General features: G+C 51.3%; 5 protein-coding genes across 5 annotated transcripts, besides 5 other annotated features; 2 read left to right on the plus strand and 3 right to left on the minus strand.

Annotated features, from left to right (window-relative positions):
• Positions 1-420: 420 nt before the first annotated feature.
• PVX_111465 (hypothetical protein, conserved) lies at positions 421-3,501 on the plus strand (the record flags this gene model as incomplete). The annotated part of the gene is made up of 2 exons (XM_001608468.1): positions 421-1,307; positions 1,470-3,501. The coding sequence occupies 2 exons, from the start codon at positions 421-423 to the stop codon at positions 3,499-3,501; spliced, it is 2,919 nt and encodes a 972-aa protein (XP_001608518.1).
• Positions 3,502-3,604: 103 nt separating this feature from the next.
• Positions 3,605-3,662: a microsatellite.
• A 1,103-nt stretch (positions 3,663-4,765) lies between these two features.
• PVX_111470 (hypothetical protein, conserved) lies at positions 4,766-8,164 on the minus strand (the record flags this gene model as incomplete). Its single annotated transcript, XM_001608469.1, has 1 exon — positions 4,766-8,164. One exon carries the CDS (start codon positions 8,162-8,164, stop codon positions 4,766-4,768), a length of 3,399 nt encoding a protein of 1,132 aa, XP_001608519.1.
• Positions 5,313-5,421: a microsatellite.
• Positions 8,165-8,169: 5 nt separating the features above from the next.
• Positions 8,170-8,341: a microsatellite.
• A 2,984-nt stretch (positions 8,342-11,325) lies between these two features.
• PVX_111475 (hypothetical protein, conserved) lies at positions 11,326-12,672 on the minus strand (the record flags this gene model as incomplete). Its single annotated transcript, XM_001608470.1, has 1 exon — positions 11,326-12,672. The coding sequence occupies one exon, from the start codon at positions 12,670-12,672 to the stop codon at positions 11,326-11,328; it is 1,347 nt and encodes a 448-aa protein (XP_001608520.1).
• A 385-nt stretch (positions 12,673-13,057) lies between these two features.
• Positions 13,058-13,101: a microsatellite.
• A 589-nt stretch (positions 13,102-13,690) lies between these two features.
• On the plus strand, positions 13,691-15,701 carry PVX_111480 (hypothetical protein, conserved; the record flags this gene model as incomplete). The annotated part of the gene is made up of 6 exons (XM_001608471.1): positions 13,691-14,311; positions 14,403-14,714; positions 14,864-15,073; positions 15,185-15,289; positions 15,452-15,496; positions 15,654-15,701. The coding sequence occupies 6 exons, from the start codon at positions 13,691-13,693 to the stop codon at positions 15,699-15,701; spliced, it is 1,341 nt and encodes a 446-aa protein (XP_001608521.1).
• Positions 14,762-14,819: a microsatellite.
• Positions 15,702-15,711: 10 nt separating the features above from the next.
• PVX_111485 (hypothetical protein, conserved) lies at positions 15,712-16,452 on the minus strand (the record flags this gene model as incomplete). Its single annotated transcript, XM_001608472.1, has 1 exon — positions 15,712-16,452. The coding sequence occupies one exon, from the start codon at positions 16,450-16,452 to the stop codon at positions 15,712-15,714; it is 741 nt and encodes a 246-aa protein (XP_001608522.1).
• Positions 16,453-16,762: the final 310 nt, after the last annotated feature.

Genomic DNA, 16,762 nt, shown 5'->3' on the forward strand with positions numbered 1-16,762 from the left:
TAAAAGTCACGTGAGGTTCACTTAAAATGTGCAAGTGCCAGCAGAGCGATGATACAGCAGAGCGATGATACAGCAGAGCGATGATGCAGCATCGCCACGTTGCTGTGCTGCGGAGTTTTTTTTTTTTTCTCCCGTTGGGGTTTTTCACCATGGGGAAGGTACTCTTCCGTGGAGAAGCCCCCCAATTTGTTCATTCCGCCAGGGGTGCTAACCATGTGTGCCTCATACCTTCGAATGTAAGTCGCCGCGGGGTAGGCAAATGCTGATGAAATTTGGGCCACTTTTTTTTTTTTGCGTTGCTAAGGGGGAGAGAGAGCCAAGTTGACACACGAGACCCCCGACGTGATGATGATCCGGTCAGCAAAAGCAACGGCGCCACTTTTCGTGAGCGTCGCCCGGCGACACGTCGCCAACTGGAAAATGGAGCACACCGTGCCGCTCTACGAGAGGAGGAGTCGCGCCAAGTTGAAGAGGGAGAAGCAGCTGAGAAAAGTTAAAGGCCAAGTTTTGCACTTGGGTTGGAGTGCGCGTTTGGGGGGGCCCTCCAGAGCCAGGGCGGTTGGTAGTAGCTCCTACGCAGCTCACCTGGAGGATGCCAATGCGGGAGACACCCAAGTGGGAGTCCCCCCATTGGAAGTCCCCCCAGTGGGGGCGCTGCCCGAGATAAGGGCGGACGAATCCAACGCGTCTTCACTACCCTTCACGCACGCGAAGAGGCTGTTCCTCTCGATCAGCAGGAAGCGGGACGAGGAGCTGCTCAAACGGGTGAGCAGCGCGCAGTTGGTGCACGTGTGCGTTTTTATGGTGAAGAAGAATGTGCGCTGTCGCCCCGTGGAGGAGGAGTTCCTGCGGAGGGTTAGCGTGAGTGCGGCGGTTAGCGAAGAGGCGGTTAACCCGGTAGGCTTCGCGCTGGACGCCCCCCTCCTGCGCGCGGACAACCTCCTGCACCTGCTGGAGTTCATCCACCACATTGGCCTGAACAACCTGGGGGCGCGTCAGCGGGGGTGCCCCGCCTGGAGGTTCAGCCACCTCAAGCGTGTCTACAACGCGCTGCTGAGCGAAGCGATAAACGGAATGATGCTGAGCAAGGGGCACCTTATGGAGATTATTAGAATAAACGACAGGTACCTGCATTTCGATGAGAGCCTCTTCAACTACATCGATGGGACCATCGCTAGCACCTTCCACACATATGATGAGCATGACGTTGCGTGTCTCTGCAGACATTTAAATAAAATTTTATTTTTCTTCTCTTTGCAAAGACATGGGGTTAGGTGTGATATGAATGTACACCGTTTGGTGAAGCGGTACGTGTGTAAAAGTTTGGTGTTTTCTCCTGAGGTGGGACAGCACAGGTGGGGGGGGCCTCTCGGGGGAGTTGCTCCCCCCCATGGGGGTGACGCAGTACCTCCCTGCTCGGGGGGAGCTACTCCTCCGAGTGGTTCCCCCCTACTTCTGCACCCCTTCAGGGAACTCATCAGGAGGAGCTCCCTCGTGCAGACACTCAACAGAGAGCTGAGCAGAAGTGCCCACGAATATAAATATTACAACCTAGTGGAGCTCCTCGAATTTTACTCTCTTTTTGAAGTAAAGAAAAAGGAGATGGTGAAGAGACTTATAAACGAGATAGACAAGCACATTAACATCATGCGGTATGGCTACCACGCAAAGGCACTCATCTTATTGAGCCTCAATAGGAAACACCTGGATGGAGAGAATGAAAAGAGTGTAAGACGGTTAATCAGAAGAACTTCCCAAATGCTCCACTTTTACTGGCCTGTGGAATTCATCATAGAGACTATCATAGCGTGCTGTTCTTTCCTCGAAAGGGGCAACAAGACCTTGCGCAATTTATTTTTATATTTGAAGGGCAACATTAAAAAGTGTATTCACCCCGTTCTGCTGGTCAACCTCCTAAAATCGCTAGCCAGTAGACGGTTGCACGAAATGACTGTTTGCACGCAAATTGAAGGTTACGTAAAGGAGAGGAGAGACTCCATTCACGAGGTGCACGAAATGCACGTGGTGCACATATTGAAGTACCTGGCTTTGTTAAACCATCCCAGTGATAAGCTGTTTGTTTTTTTTTTATCTTCTGAGGGGGCGCTGTCTCGAGTGGCTCGCCTGCCCAGTGAATCGCTGGTTAACCTTCTCCACGTGGTTAGTCACTACAGGGGGGGGCACCGCTCCGGGGGGGACTTCCGCGTGGGGAACATCCTCGTCCGCTCCAGCGCGGCGGTCTTCTTCTCCGAGTACGTGATGTTTTTGCTGCTCAGGAGGGGGTGGCATGGAAACTGGGCCAACCGCGGCGCGCAGGGGGAGGGGACCACTCACACAGTGCATGAGGAGAAGACTTCCCCTAACGTGCGGGGCGAGGCCAACCACAGCGGTGCCCCTCATCTTCCGCGAATGGCCACCCTCGTGCAGCTGCTAAACGCCCTGACGAACCTGAAGGTCACCAACCAGGACATGCTGCACTACGTCGTGAGTCACCTGCAGGGGGGTCTTCCCCACGTGGGGGAAAGCCACGTGGTGACTCTCTTCCAGTTCTTCTCGGAGCATCTAATTAACTGCCCCTCCGTGGGGGAGGCCCTCACAAGGCAGACGTACGTCTATCTGCATCATCTTGCAAGAGAAACAATAATGAAGCTACCCGAGGAGTACCTCCTTCACTGTGCATTCGCCACCCTAACGTACTACTTCGTCGATCATATTATGAAGAAGAACAGGAAGAATGTAAATCTGCTGGAAAAAATGATGATTATCTTTGGGCGCAAAATAAGAGCAGGGCTAAACATCCTAACGGAGGAAAATGAAGAAAAGAAGGCCTCCTCAGAACTGCTGCACGTGATATCCGCCGTGCTCAAAAGGATCTACGGAAAAATCGAGAGGAGGTTACCTGACGAGCTGTTTACCCTATGCACACATGTAGAGAGGCATGTAACTGCAAGGGGAGACACAGTCAGGGGAGGAAGAAACCACAAAATGGCATCTGGGCAATGCTTCCTTTTTTTTTTTTCTGACCTCTTTAAGAGTAAAAAGATCCCCCATTTTGTTAACTACTTCAGTTACCCCTACACGATTGACATGGTCATTCCAGGGGGGGCAGACACAGGTGGAGTGGCCGAGCAAAGTGGCAAGCGCCCCCGCGCCCTCTTCCTGATCGACCGCTTTGATCAGATGTACTTGCGGAACGTCCCCGTGGGCCGCTTCTTCGGCGAGGAAGCGGTGCAAATGGGAGAGCGGCGAAGCGGCCAAACGGGGGAACGGCGAAGTGACCAACTGGGGGAACAGCAGAGCGGCCAACGGGGGGAGCGGCGAAGTGACCAAATGGGGGAAGACCCCTCTGGGGCCCACCGAACCGCGGAACGCGTCTACCAAAATGAAGACGTGCGCACGTGCTTGAAGCCGTACGAAGCCATTCGCGAGTGGTTCCTGAGCAGCCAGAACTTCGCTGTGTCCTACGTGTCGCTGGCCGACTGGGCGGGCAAGCATATGTAGTGGGGTAGGGGCAGAGGTAGAAGTGCGCTCTGTAGTGTACCTCCCCCCAATTGGATGCATTCCTAATCGCCGCCATTGCGAAATAAATCGGTGGGCAGGAGCCGCCTCTCCATTTTTTTTTTTTTTTTTTTTGCCCACCTGTACATACTATTGTTACCCACCTGTGCGTGTTAACGAATTACCACTCACCGCGCACATCCCACGCAGCACGCGTGCGTTAAGTTGTTACCAACGGGAGGGCAACCAAACGGAGGGATGAGTGCCCTGCGGGCTATGTGATGAGACAATGCCGTATATATATGGCCTGTGCGAAGGTGAGGACCCCCCCGACGTGCGTCATTTCTGTTGCAAACGGGAAGTCAAATGGAGGTCATATCGCCGGGCAGTTCGACCACGTTGATCGTGCCTCCCTCGGGCAGAGCAGTATGCTTACCCACATATGGTATATCCATGCATGGTGCAAACTAGGTGTCCAAAAAAATGAGTATGATGCGTTGTTCTACATGTGGTTGTTTTTTTTTTGTTGGGGGTGAAGTTTTTATTCATTTAATTTAAAAAAAAAAAAAAAAAAAAAAAAATATTAAATAAATAATAACTCAAAAATGGTACATTTGGATTAATAAACGGAAAATAAAATGATATCATAGGAGGGGGAAAAAAAAAAAAATACAGGGGAGATGGGGCAGGAAAAAAGAAAAATGGGAAAAAAAAAAAAAAAAAAACACGCTGTGTTTAGAATGGAATTCTGTACATTACACCCCCTCAAAAGTTTACATTGTTCACGTGGTCACGTTTTAACATTTTCACATTTTCGCATTTTCACATTTTCACGCTTTCACATTTTCGCGTCGCCCACGAATGGGCCGGTCATCTATACTCATCCACGCGGTCAAGCTGCGCGAACGAAGGAGCGCGCATACATGTGTTTGTTCATGTGATCTCTCCGCCGGTATCCTTCAATTGGCAAAAAGCCACTGTGGCGATGGCGCGCTAACTAAAAACACGCTCCTCTTTTTTTTTTTTTTTTTTTGTATTTTTTGTTTCGCATAGAGCGGCGGGGAAAGGGTCGGTCTGCACGTGGCGCGTGCGCGGGGTCGTTCGCAGGGGATCGCAAATTCATCGCTAATTGTTCACGCAGGCACTCCATCGTTGAGTGTTCAAACTGGGTACTCACTACATCGCTACGTGCCTCCTCCGGGTCGCGTCCCGCCACTAACACCGCTAACGCCGCTAACGCCGCTAACACCGCTAACGCCGCTACCGGTCAGGCGTTGAGCCAGGGGGCGGGGATGCCCTGCACGACGGGGATGTCCTCTCGGTCCTTGAAGGACAAAACGGTTCTGTTCAAATCCACAATTTTTCTCTTGACCAGCGTTTCGTACAATCTCATGGCGATGCTCACAATGAGGGCGATGCAAATGAACACCAGGCACACGATCATGAAGATGTAAAGTTTGGATTTGAAGTCCGGAGAGACCTGCGCACCGAAGGCGTGCTTCTGCAGGTACTCACTAGTAGCATAGAGGTTTCCTTCATCATTATCTTCGTCGTCGTCGTCATCGTTGCCTCCCTCGCTGCTGACATCATTGTAGATGTCCTCATCGCCGCTATCGCTATCGTCGTCGTCGTTATCGTCGTCATCATCGTCATCATCGTCGCCGTTTCCGTTTCCACTTACGCTTCCCCTCTTTCCGCTTCCAAGGTGCTTGCTCACTAGATCGGTCACTGCTCGGAGACCTCCGCTGATGCCAAAGTGGCCCGCCTTCAACACGTCGCTTCCATCCCGTTTGCTTCCTCCAAGCGTTTCGTTGTCTCCGCAGTTTTTGGTAATATCTCTGAAGAGGATGCTCTCCCGGGTGGTATTTTCTCCCCCGTTGTTTGGAGCGCTGCTGACTGAGGTGTTACTGTTTAGCGGTTCTTGGTCTTGGCTTCTCACAGATTGGTGCTCAGCCTGTGGGAGTGGTTGCGCGGCTGGTCTGGCGGACAGCCCCTCATTCACGTCTACGTATTCGCCCCTGTCTATTTCCTCCTCTTCGCCGTACTTGTCTTCTGTGTATTCGGTCTCCTCCGCATCGCTGCTTCCATCGGCCTCTACATTTTCGGCGATGTATTCGTTCTGGTCAACCTCCCGCACTTCATCATCGCTGCTGGGGGTGGTGCTGTCCTCACTGGCTCCCATTTGGGGGGCCTCCACCTCGTCCTTCTTCATGCACTCCCTGGCGATGTAGTTGAATTTGGTTTGGCTGGCCGCAAGGGAGTCGCTTCCACGGTCGCTTCCACTATCGCGGTCACTTCCCCTCACAGAATCGTGTTTCGTGGAGACCTCCCGCTGCGCCGCATCCTCCTCCGCAACCACGGTCTGCTGCTGCGACTGGACCTTCAACGCCTGCAGGCCCTTGTTAAGGATGTCCATCACGATGAAGGGGTGCATTTCCTTCAGGTTCAGGATATTAAGCTGGGGGTTCTCTAGGGCGAAGACTTGGAGGGGGTATCTATAAGGAGCCATGTTCTGATCGGGGAGGTCCTTCCACAACCACGCGTCTTGGCAGTTGCAGTTGGCTTGAGTGAGTATAGCATCTTCATATTTCTTCTTCATAAACTCACCGTGCCTTTCATATTTGGTTGGGACAAAGTTAACATTCTTCACGTGAATGGCACCGGCAAATTCGAACCAGCCTCCATACTTGTGATGGATGGAGACGTCCTTGGAGCATCTGTCATCATCATTGCTTCTTAACTGGTCGCACTTCAAATGCTTTGTAATTCCGGCGATTTCTCCCAAGACGTGAGGATTCAACTTATCATAATTTTGCTCATCCGCTAGGTAGTTATAGAAGGTAACCACCGGCTTGGTCTTCTCCTCGTCTGGGAATAGCTCCTCCTTTAACTCTTCAAGAAGTTTCTCTAGGCCCTCCAAAATTTCGTGCATCTTCTGGCTGAAGTAGTTCTGTTTTGCCTGAACGTACTCCTCATGGGTTGATCCCTTTTGCACAAATTCATCCACGAAGAAGTCCTTGTTAATCGTTATGAGGAAGATGTAGGCGTTTCCATTCTTGGCATTGTAGTACCGTGCAAAGATTTCGTTGCTGTATCCGATGGCCTTCATGTAATCGTTGGCCGCCACAATGTTCACTTCGAACCCTGGGTATGACGCGATTTTGTTCTGAATGGCCTGGTGCCAGTTGAGGATTTCCTCCCTGGATCGCTTGGCAAGGTTGGCAGGGTTGGCGGAGTTGGCAGCGTCGGCAGAGTCGTCCACTTGGGGTGATTCCTTCATGGTGGGCTGGCTATCCCCCTCTGCCTCTTTGGGAATACCATTCCCATTGTAGGTCATTATCAAGCTGGCGGGGTGGGGCAACTCGTGGGGCAACACGTTCAGCAAATCCCAGAGGAACAACTCCACGGAGTACCTCCACGGGGTGAACTTATCCTTCGGGAAGTCTCTCCACAAGCCAACGGCATAGCCATTATCATACCCATCATGCTTCTTCATCACGAGCTCTCTAAATTGCTGAAGCATGTGTGCGGGCACTACGTCTAGGGATGCCCCCTTCTGCTTCACCTTATCGCTCTCCTCCGGCTTCATGGTGTATCCATTTACAACCAAAATTCCGAGGAAGTCAAACCAGCCTCCGTACACCTTATGCATGGAGACCTTCTTCTTCTTCTTCTCCTCATCCACGTAAATCGTTTGCGTAACTTGGGAGATCTCTCCGAGGAGCTCCATGTCTAGAAGTCTCTTCGTCTGGTCATAGGCAAAGGGGTCCTCCTTATACAAATACTGGTACTCATAATTTTTAAAAAAATATTTTTTCTTCAAACTGCCAATCATAGAGTTCATAAGGAAAGAAAACTTCTTCTTAATAGCATTGTACTTGTTTCTGGAATAGACTAAATCTTGGAAGAAGAACTTATTTCCGGTGACCACCAGGACCATTGTGTCGTCTGGCAGCTTTATGTAGGCATGCTTGCTCGGATCTACTCTCTGGTTATATTCCTTTACACTGGTTGCGCTGAAGTAGAGTCCGTTTTTGAAGGCAAATTCGTTTTGCAGCTCCTTCTTGAAGTAATTCTCCTGAGTTATCTGTGGCGTCGTTTTGCTATACAGGTGGTAAAAATTGCTGAGGGATTTATTTGCGTTCATCTTCGCTTGCACGGGGTGCTTGTTCATGAGGGTGAGGATGGGCAGGTTCACCATCATGGGTGGGGTGTTCGCCTCAACAGTATCAACACTACTACCGCTGCTGGCGGGGGAACTCTCTCCGTTTGAGACGCCACTTCCGCTAGGGACGAATCTCACTTCTATGCCGTCAACTGTGGGGGAAGCAGCGGAGGCTCTGTCCACTGGTTTGACCTCCTCCGAGTTGATCGCTCCGTCCTTCTTGTCGTCGGCGGGAGGGGTGATCGCCTTTCTGGCATCCTCCGATCCGTCCTGCACGACGTCCTTTGGCTTCTTCTCATCATTTTTGTCCTTCGGTCCGTCGTCGTTTCCTCCATTCGCGGAGCCACTCACAGGCCCCTTACCGCTCCCGAAGAAGCCGCTCACAAACCTGCTGTCATCATTCGCAACACTGTTTAGCTTCGACTGTGCGGTCTCAAAATGTACGTATGCAAAAATAAAGAGATAGTAAAAAAGGGGTAGAGAAATGCGGTGCAAAATCATCTTATCGTGTTTGCTGGCATTAAAGAAATGTGTGTGTAAGTTTTGTTTGGGGGGGGGAAAAGGGGGGGAGGTCTACACTATCTGCTGATGTTCGTCATGAAGGGGTGACGCGGCGGCAGCTGTACGATTCATACGCTCGGTGCGATATGCACGGAGGTATATACGGGAGGGGGGGTGCGCATGCGGCCGTGCGGGCGAAAATCAGACGCAGCGGGCAAGTATACAGGGGCGTATGAATGTATCTGCGTGGAGCGAATGGCTCGTAAAAAATTAAAGCAGGGGGGGGAGCGGAACGGTTGGCAAAGCTATCCGAACTTGCCGCGTAACGCAAACAGTAATTGCCGCGTAACGCCGTGGAAAGCGCCGTTTTGCCGCTACGCTGGGGTGGAGATATCACCTACGCCCATAAAGCTGAACATACATATACCTGCAAGTACAGGCATATACGTAACACGTAGGCGTAAAAACTTGCCTCGGTAAAAGGGAGGCTAATTAAAAAAACTTAAAAAAAAAAGAAATGCAGAAGGGGAAGGAGATATCTTTCGGGTTAATTACATGCGAGCGGGTACGCATATGTACCTATGAACGTACGTACGTATGAACGTAAGGACGTAAGCAAAGGGGCGCGCGAGCAGGCATGGCACGCTAGCATGTCATGTTAGCATGAACGTATGTAAGTACATATGTTTTGGCATACATACATACATAAATACATATGCGTATGTTAACATGCGCTTCTTCCTTTCTTCCTTTCGTGGCTGCTTAAAAAGGAAAAAAAAAACGAAATAAATCGCGAGAAGGGGTAAAAAAATGGTAATAAAAAAAAACTGTCGAGATGGTGAAGAAAAAGGAATACTAATAAAAAAATGGTAAAAAAAAAGGTAAAAAAAAAGGTAAAAAATTGGCAAAAAAATTGGCAAAAAAATTGGCAAAAAAAATGGCAAAAAAAATGGCAAAAAAAATGGCAAAAAAAATGGTAAAAAATTGCTAAAAAATGGTAAAAAAGATTTGTAAATTAAAATATGGCAATATTAAATGGCAATACGAATTGAATGGCAAAAACATGGCAGTCAAAAGGGCTGTCAAACGTTTTAAAAATGCCAAAATTGCCAAGTGCCAATCGGCAATGAAGGGGGCGATACAAAAAAAGGTCGATGTGGTGAGGGGGAAGAAGGGCAGAGGACGAAGACCTTTTTTTTTTTTTTTCTTCGAGCTAGATATTCGCATGACGCGTTTGGGGGGTAAGCGGCATACGCGCGGTGCGATTCGAAAAGAACGCCGCTGCCGATGGTCGCGCCAAGGGGAAGTGTTCATGCCGTACATGTATGCATACATATGTATATATAATAAATAATATATAATATAAAAAATATTTTACATGTATTTTGCGCAGTGCTGCTATGCTACTATACTATATTATATATATGCCGCTTCCCTTGCGGTAGGACGAGCGCCGCGCGCATGTACGCTCGGTGCCGTGCCTTTTCACGGCGAGGGCGGATACATGTGGGGGCAAACCGCTTCATCATCTTCTTCTTCATTTTTTTTTTTTTTTTTTTTTTTCTTCATCACTCCGCCACTTTGCGCCGCTTCGATCGATCGTGCGAGGAAAAAAAGGCACCCCAGGAACGCGCGGCAGGCGCGACGCGGGACGCGGCAAACGAGTTCTCTTTTTTTTCCTGCGGACTGCATACCCGTAGAGATTATTTTACATGCATACGTAAATTATGGGTAAGCAATATACATGCCTGCGCACGTGCATACGTACGTACATGTATGCTCAGCACGCAGAGGTGATAGTGTTTTTTGCCCGCGTCCGCTGCGCACGGGGAACAAAGAAATTTTTTTTTTTCCTCCTGCGGGGAACCTCCATAAGAGAAAGCGGCAACTGCATGCTGTGCGGAGCACCGGTTCGAGGGAAAAAAAAATAAAAATCGACGAAATGCGATGTGATGCGATGAGATGCGAGGCGAAGCGAAGCAGAGCGAACCAAAACGACGCAACGAGAACCAAAATGATGCAACGCAAAAAACCAATGTGGGATCGTACCTTTTTCCCGCCCCTTCGATTGACAGTGACGCCTACGGCATCAAACCGCGCTCGCGAAATGAGCAGCGCGTAAAATGAGCGTCCCGTACATGCAAACGCGTTTGCGTCTCCTTTGCTGTTTGTTTTTTTCCCTTTCGATGGATCCTTCCCTCTGGCGCGGTTCGACTGCGGGCCCCGAAATTCCCCCGCGCCGCCGCGCCACGGATTGACTCGACTGAACGACGCACGGAGGTCCTATCTACCCCTCCGTTGTCATTCCGCGCCACCGCGAGGCTTATGCGCGTCGTATGAGTTTTGGCCTTGTGGTCTTCCCTTCCCGGTTCGCGTCAGCGCAGGTGACTCTCCTTGCGCGCATAAAAAAGTATACGTATGTACTTTTACATGTTTGTATTTTATATATATTTTTTTTGTTTTTTTTTTGTTCCTTTTTTCTGTTTGCATGTGGTTGTCCGCGCCCCTGCCTACGAGTGGGGTTTCCCGCGCATCCGCCATTCGTTTGTCGTACGTACATGTGCAAGTAATCGCATGTTTGTTCGTTTGCTGGTCACCCAGGGGACGCACAGAAAAATCGTAGTGATGAAACGAAAAAAAAAAAAAAAAAAAAAAATACAAAATTAAAAAGAAGGAAAACATAACCATCGCCGAATTGCCATACCAATTGCCGATCGTTTCTTTCCTCCTCAATTTTGTTTTGACCCAGGTGGGGAAAAAATAATCTCCTCGGAACATCCTCCGCAAAGGTCTCACAAAACACCTCATTCGATTTGCCCCCTATGTAACTGCCGACCCCCCTATGCAACACGTCTATATGAAGTGACTGCTTCTCTGTGCGGACGTGGGGGTAAATAATTCAAAGTTGGCAGCTTTTTTTTTTTTTTTTTCCCCCTTCGTCTTCTTCATTTGAAATGGTTACCCGTTTGGGGGGAGGAACAATACCCCCACGATGGGAGCCTTTCGAGGGGTCCACAAAATGGTGATAAAAAGGAACAACCATTTTGCATGTGCATGTTCACCCCGTAAAGGCACAGCCAACGCAGAGCAGGTTAAAATTAGGTAAGCGCGCAACAGGCCCCAACCCTTTTGTGAGGCACTCCCCACCCTGTCGCTCGGTGCTACCCCTTTTTCTGGCGCGCGCCGAGCGGCTTCTGCGTGGTGAGGGACTGCACGTAGACCAGCCCGCGGTTGTACGCGTCCTGCCGAGTCTTCGTCTTGCGCAGCATATCCTTCGAGTAGATAACGGGGAGGCACTTATCCATCAAGTCCTCATAGTGCTCACTGGAGTGCATGTCATTCCAAACGTCCACTAGTGTATTTATGGCTTTTATTTTGCTGGCGTGATCCCAATGCTTTGATCGCTCCAAAACTTTAATGGCATGTATGACGTTGGCTCTGTACTTTGGATCGGCTGGCAACGAATGAGCGACTGACTGTAGGTTGGGGTACCTCATATGGCTCAGCTCTTCGTCCTCCACGCTGATTGGCTTGCTGTTTTTGATGCCCCCCATGTACGTCTTCCTCATTTGCGTCTTCAGCGCTTTGAGATTGTCGAAGGGGTAGTTTTGGAACGGCGCGCGGAGGTTCTCGGGCAGGATTCGCAGCACGGCGTTGAGCTGGGCGGAACTGGAAGCGGGGCCCGTAGCCTCATCACCAGAGCTGCGAATCCTGCCCGCGTCACCACCAGAGCTGCTCCTCCTGTCCGCACCACCAACAGAGTTGCTCCTCCAGTCCGCACCACCAACAGAGCTGCTCCTCCTGTCCGCGTCACCAATGGAGCCCCCCCCCGCGAGCACGCCCAGTATGCCCAGCTGGGTGCGCACAATGCCGGCGAACTTCTCCCGCACGTCGTAATTATAATGTACATCCCCGCGAAAGGAAGCCAGGGGCTCATAGACCTCCACGGGCACCTCGGCGCTATTCAACTTCAAAACGTTCAGGTGCGTCTTCCTCTTGAGATGCTCGCAAATGAGCGACTCCTCATACGGGTTCTTTACATGTCCATGGAGGATGGCGTTTTCCAAGGCATGTTTCATGAGCATATATGGATTCTTGAAATTGGCAAACTCATTCACCAGCGTGGGGTTTACTCTCTCTAGGATGGAGCTCCTCACCGCTCGAATCATCACGTGAAGAAAGTCACTCGAAATTTTATGTCTCGTCCTGTATTGGTTATACAGGGTGGTGAAGGCTCTACTGTAGATGTGTGCCTTGTATAGGTCCTCCACCAGGGTGTATTGCTCTGCTCCCTTCAACTCCCTCTCCTTCTCCGAGCACTCCACGTATTCGCTACTGTTATAATCATTTTTAAAGGACAGGTCATTTCGCGAGGTTTTTTTGCCACTTCTTTGTTGCATGAATGCTGGCTTGTGTATCCTCAGCGCTTTTAGCTTCCTCTTTCTTTGCTCCTCCTCCTGAGTGGATTGTCCGTTTGGGGGGCCTCCCCTCGCGGGCTGCCTTTCCATCGCGAAACTGTATATCGTTCGAACGTCTGCCTCTTTTACACTGCGCAGGTGGGTGGTGATTAGGCTCACCTTGTCTTTAGTCCCTAAACTTTTGTACCTCTCCAGCAGGCGCTCCACTTCGGGGGTGGGCGCGCCGTTGGAAGAGGCGGCTGCCTCTCCACCCCGTTCTGCGGCACCTCCCGTGCGGGTGTTAACCCCTCTGGTGGCGAACTTGTACAGGGGGCTGATGGCGCCCCTCCCAAAAAGGTACATGGCCTTCTGCTGTAGTGATAGAGTGAATGAGCGATAGAGTTAATTAGCGAATGAGCGAGTGGGCGCTACCCCCTGCGCGACCCCCCAATGGTTAGCTGCCCAATTGGGGTGGCTCCTCCATGCGGCGCGTTTTTACCTTTTTTGTATCTTCCCAATGGTGCGCGTGGTGAGATGATTTTTTCTGCTGCCCATGGATGGTGAAGGAGGGGAGTGGCCTTCCTCACCTTTGGGTGGGAACCGCTTCGCTTCAAAGGAGCCCACGCACGACACGGCAGCGACTCACATTTGCGTCGACCTTTTTCAATCCGCCGAAACGTGGCGCAGCTTATGCATGGCTTGCCCCGCCAAGGTGCGCCCCTGAATAACCCCGCACAGAGGAGCTTTCCCCCCCTACACGTTCCCAGTGGTGCTGCGCACCGTTGGGATTGGACCAAGGGGGAGAGATATCACTTTGGGGGGGGCTACACAGGAGTGGCTTCCCCCTGCGCGGATGTACGCCGGTATAAGCGGATAAGTGCGTTGCAATCGCCCAGTGAGAGTTAGCGAATGAGCGGTTGAGCGGTTTAGCGGCAGGCCTGTTAACCTGTTGACCTGCTAACCTGTTGACCTGCTAACCGCCTATCCGTCACCCCTTTTTCGCTGAATGCACGTGAAAGCGAGTTGGGCCAGTGGGAAAGCGTGCCCCGTGGGGAAGTCCCATCTTGGGGGGGAGATCTCCACCAAGTCCGCGTCAACCAGATGGTCCCTACCTCCACCCCTTCTCACAATGATGCAGCTTAAGTCCAAGCAAACCGGATTGCGCCGCCTTGCACGGTTATTCACAAACGGCGCACAGCTTGGCCAAGCAGCATGGGAGGTCGGCCACCCCCCCCCTGAGGGAGCCGAGCGGAGGAAGCTACCCCTAGGGATGACCATAAAAAACAGCATAGGAAAAAACAAACTGCTGTACCTAATGAAGAGCATGCAGCTGGTTAACCTAACGGAGAAGGAGACACTCAACACAGTCTCAACGATGCTGAGCGATTATACCAACGAAATGACGGCGAGCGAAATGGGATTCATCCTACACACCTTCTGCAAGTTGAAGTTTGTTAAGTATTCCTTATGTAGAAAAGTTATAAAATCGCTTCTGAGTAGGAAGCCTGTCTTCGGCGATATGAGGACGTTGACGCAGCTACTTATAGACCTACACAAGATGGGCTCTCTAGACCTTACCGTCTTAACGTTCCTCACGCAGCACTATTTGAGGGGTTCCCTCCACAGGTTTTCTCTTTTCGACTTGGCCATGATTCTGCACGTTTATAACAAGCATAGCTACAATGATGGGGAGACGGTTCGCGAGATTTGCGGCGTCATCGAGGGGGCGTTCCTTCCGATAGTGGCTCAGGTTGGGGAGAAGCGGCTGTGTAGAGGCAGTGTAGCGACGATGTATTAACGGTGTAACCTCTACTGCTTCACTTTGTTCCCCCCTTTTTTAGGACAAAGGCGTCTTGACCACCATCCTGCTCAGCCTCTCCATGCTGCAGCTGAACCGAGACCTCTACGTCCACCTGCTCCGCCAGCACGTCCACAATAGGTATGCCCAGTTTGAAGCCAAGTACCTCTGCAATGTTGTTTACTCCGTGGCTCTGTGGCTGGTTGGAGATTGCGAACGAGCCGATTTGATAAAAGGGGAGTCCACCCACTTGTTAGGCGGCCCCGAGGTTGATGTGCTACGGGAGGTGCTGCGGGACGTCACGGCGCTGCTGCTGCGAAACGTCAGCGTGTTGAAGAACGAGGAGCTCAAGCAGGTACGGCCCGTGCGCAGCGCGCAAACGGGAAAGATTCACACGCCCCGTAAAAATAAGCCACAAAAATAGGGGCACCGTAAAAATACGCCTCGGCACACCCACACCGCTTAGAACGCTTAGAACGCTTACGACGCTTCCCCCCCCCGCAGACCCACATAGCGCTGTACCTCCTGAGGGAACTCGGGGGGGACTGCGAACAAGCCATAGACCAAATCGAACGGAAGAAAATAAAAAACACATTAACAGTGTCCAAGATGCAGAAGCAGCTGGAGAAGCTGCTCAAAGAAATGGGTCTTAAGGCGGACCGCGAGTTCCCCGTGGGCCCATACGTCCTGGACTTCGCTTTGCAGAAAAAGCGGGTAATATGGTTGTGCAGCAGGGAGTGGGTACCTTCCCTAGGAGGAAGTTACTAACCGCACCAACGGAGAGGCATTTCATTCCTATTGACTTTCCCCCCTTCCCCTCGGCAGACCTGCATCGAAGTTAATGGGTTCACGCACTACTACACCTTCGGCGGGGAGCTGAACGCGAAAAGCAGGCTGAAGTACTTCATCCTCCGCAGGCTCCACTGGAAGGTACGCCAAAGATAGGCGGCGTGGTTAGGCGGCGTGGTTGAGCGGTGTGGTTAAGCGGCGTGGTTAGGCAGTGCCGATCCCTGAGTGGATGTGGTGTCGATCCCCGCGTGCGCCACTTCAATTTACTTCACCCCGCTGCCCCCACCCCGTCGACGCGCACAGGTCCTCACCGTGGAGTACACGAGCTGGAAGAACAAGTCCAAGGAGGTAACAGCAGGAGGGCGCCTCGTCCTTTTTAAAAAAGCAAACCGAAAAAGGGTGTGAAGTTGAGTTAGCACGTGTGTTCGTTGGTATTTTGTTCTGTTTTGTAATTATTTATTTATTTATTTTTATTTTTTTTATTTTTTTTTTTTTCCCCGCACAGGATAAGATGGAGTACCTGGAGGAGACGGTCCTGAGCAGGATCGGCTGAAGCAGCGCTGCTAAGGTGACGGCGCGACGCGCTCCCCCCTTTGCCGCTCGACCGCTTGGCACCCGTGGCCCACGGGGCAGGCGGAGGCCTGGCCGGCGCCCGGTCGCAGCGTCTTCATATCGTCGGTGTGCAAGTCATCATTCCTCTTAACCGTGTAATAGGTTAGCGTCTTAATGGCCCAAGTGCCGTCCTTCTGCTTGATCAGGTTCCCAATGACTTTCCCCTTTTTGTTTTTTTTCTTATCACTCCAAATGTTAATAATTATTCGCGCGTGATCTTCATTTATGTAGCCACCCCAGAAGCGAGAGAAGGTAACGTTCCCGTATTCTTCTGTCAACGCCTGGTCCTGTAGTACCCTCTCCTTCACCATCTTCACACACGCTGGTTCGTGCAAAAGCATCAGCAGCAGCTTTACAACGCAGTAGGCGAATATGCAAAATAGGGAGACCAAAACGGAGTAATAGGTTATGTGTATTTTGTACTTCTTCAGGGTGGTTCCCACTTTCCAAGTGGCAGGGATTGCATCTGTGTCTTTCCCCTGTGTGGCTTCTTTACCTTTTGTGGGTACAGTGAGGAAGAATGTCCTTTTGTCCGCTCGTATGTTTGGTATTCCCTTTATGGGTGCCACTTTCCCCAGCTTTGCAGCAAATCCGCGGGTTGAGTTGCCCCCCCAGGGGGGCGCGGGAACGAACGTCCTTCTGCAGATCTGCCATAGGAGGGCTCTGCACCTGTGCGCGTCGCTCCTCCCCATTGGGTCTCCGCCAGGGTATGCAGTTGCGGAGCGGTGTGTCCTGCTTATTTGGGCTCTTCCTTTTGACTGCGTTACCCCAGGGGGGGGAACAACATAGAAGCCAGCCCGAGGCTACACCGTCAAGTGGATGGACGGGGGGCTTAAAGAAGTTAAAACTTGCATCTACAAAAGCGCAGCTACAAAATCGCAGCTACGAAAGCGCGCCTACCCCCCCAAGTACGTCGCACGCTGGGCCCTACACAGCCACGTGCCGGTGCGGGAATAAGCTCACCCGTGCCGCGTTCGGGGCACCTCTCTCCTCCGGTGTGTC

Source organism: Plasmodium vivax, chromosome 6, assembly GCF_000002415.2.
Source record: "Plasmodium vivax chromosome 6, whole genome shotgun sequence".
Classification (NCBI taxonomy): Eukaryota; Apicomplexa; class Aconoidasida; order Haemosporida; family Plasmodiidae; genus Plasmodium; species Plasmodium vivax.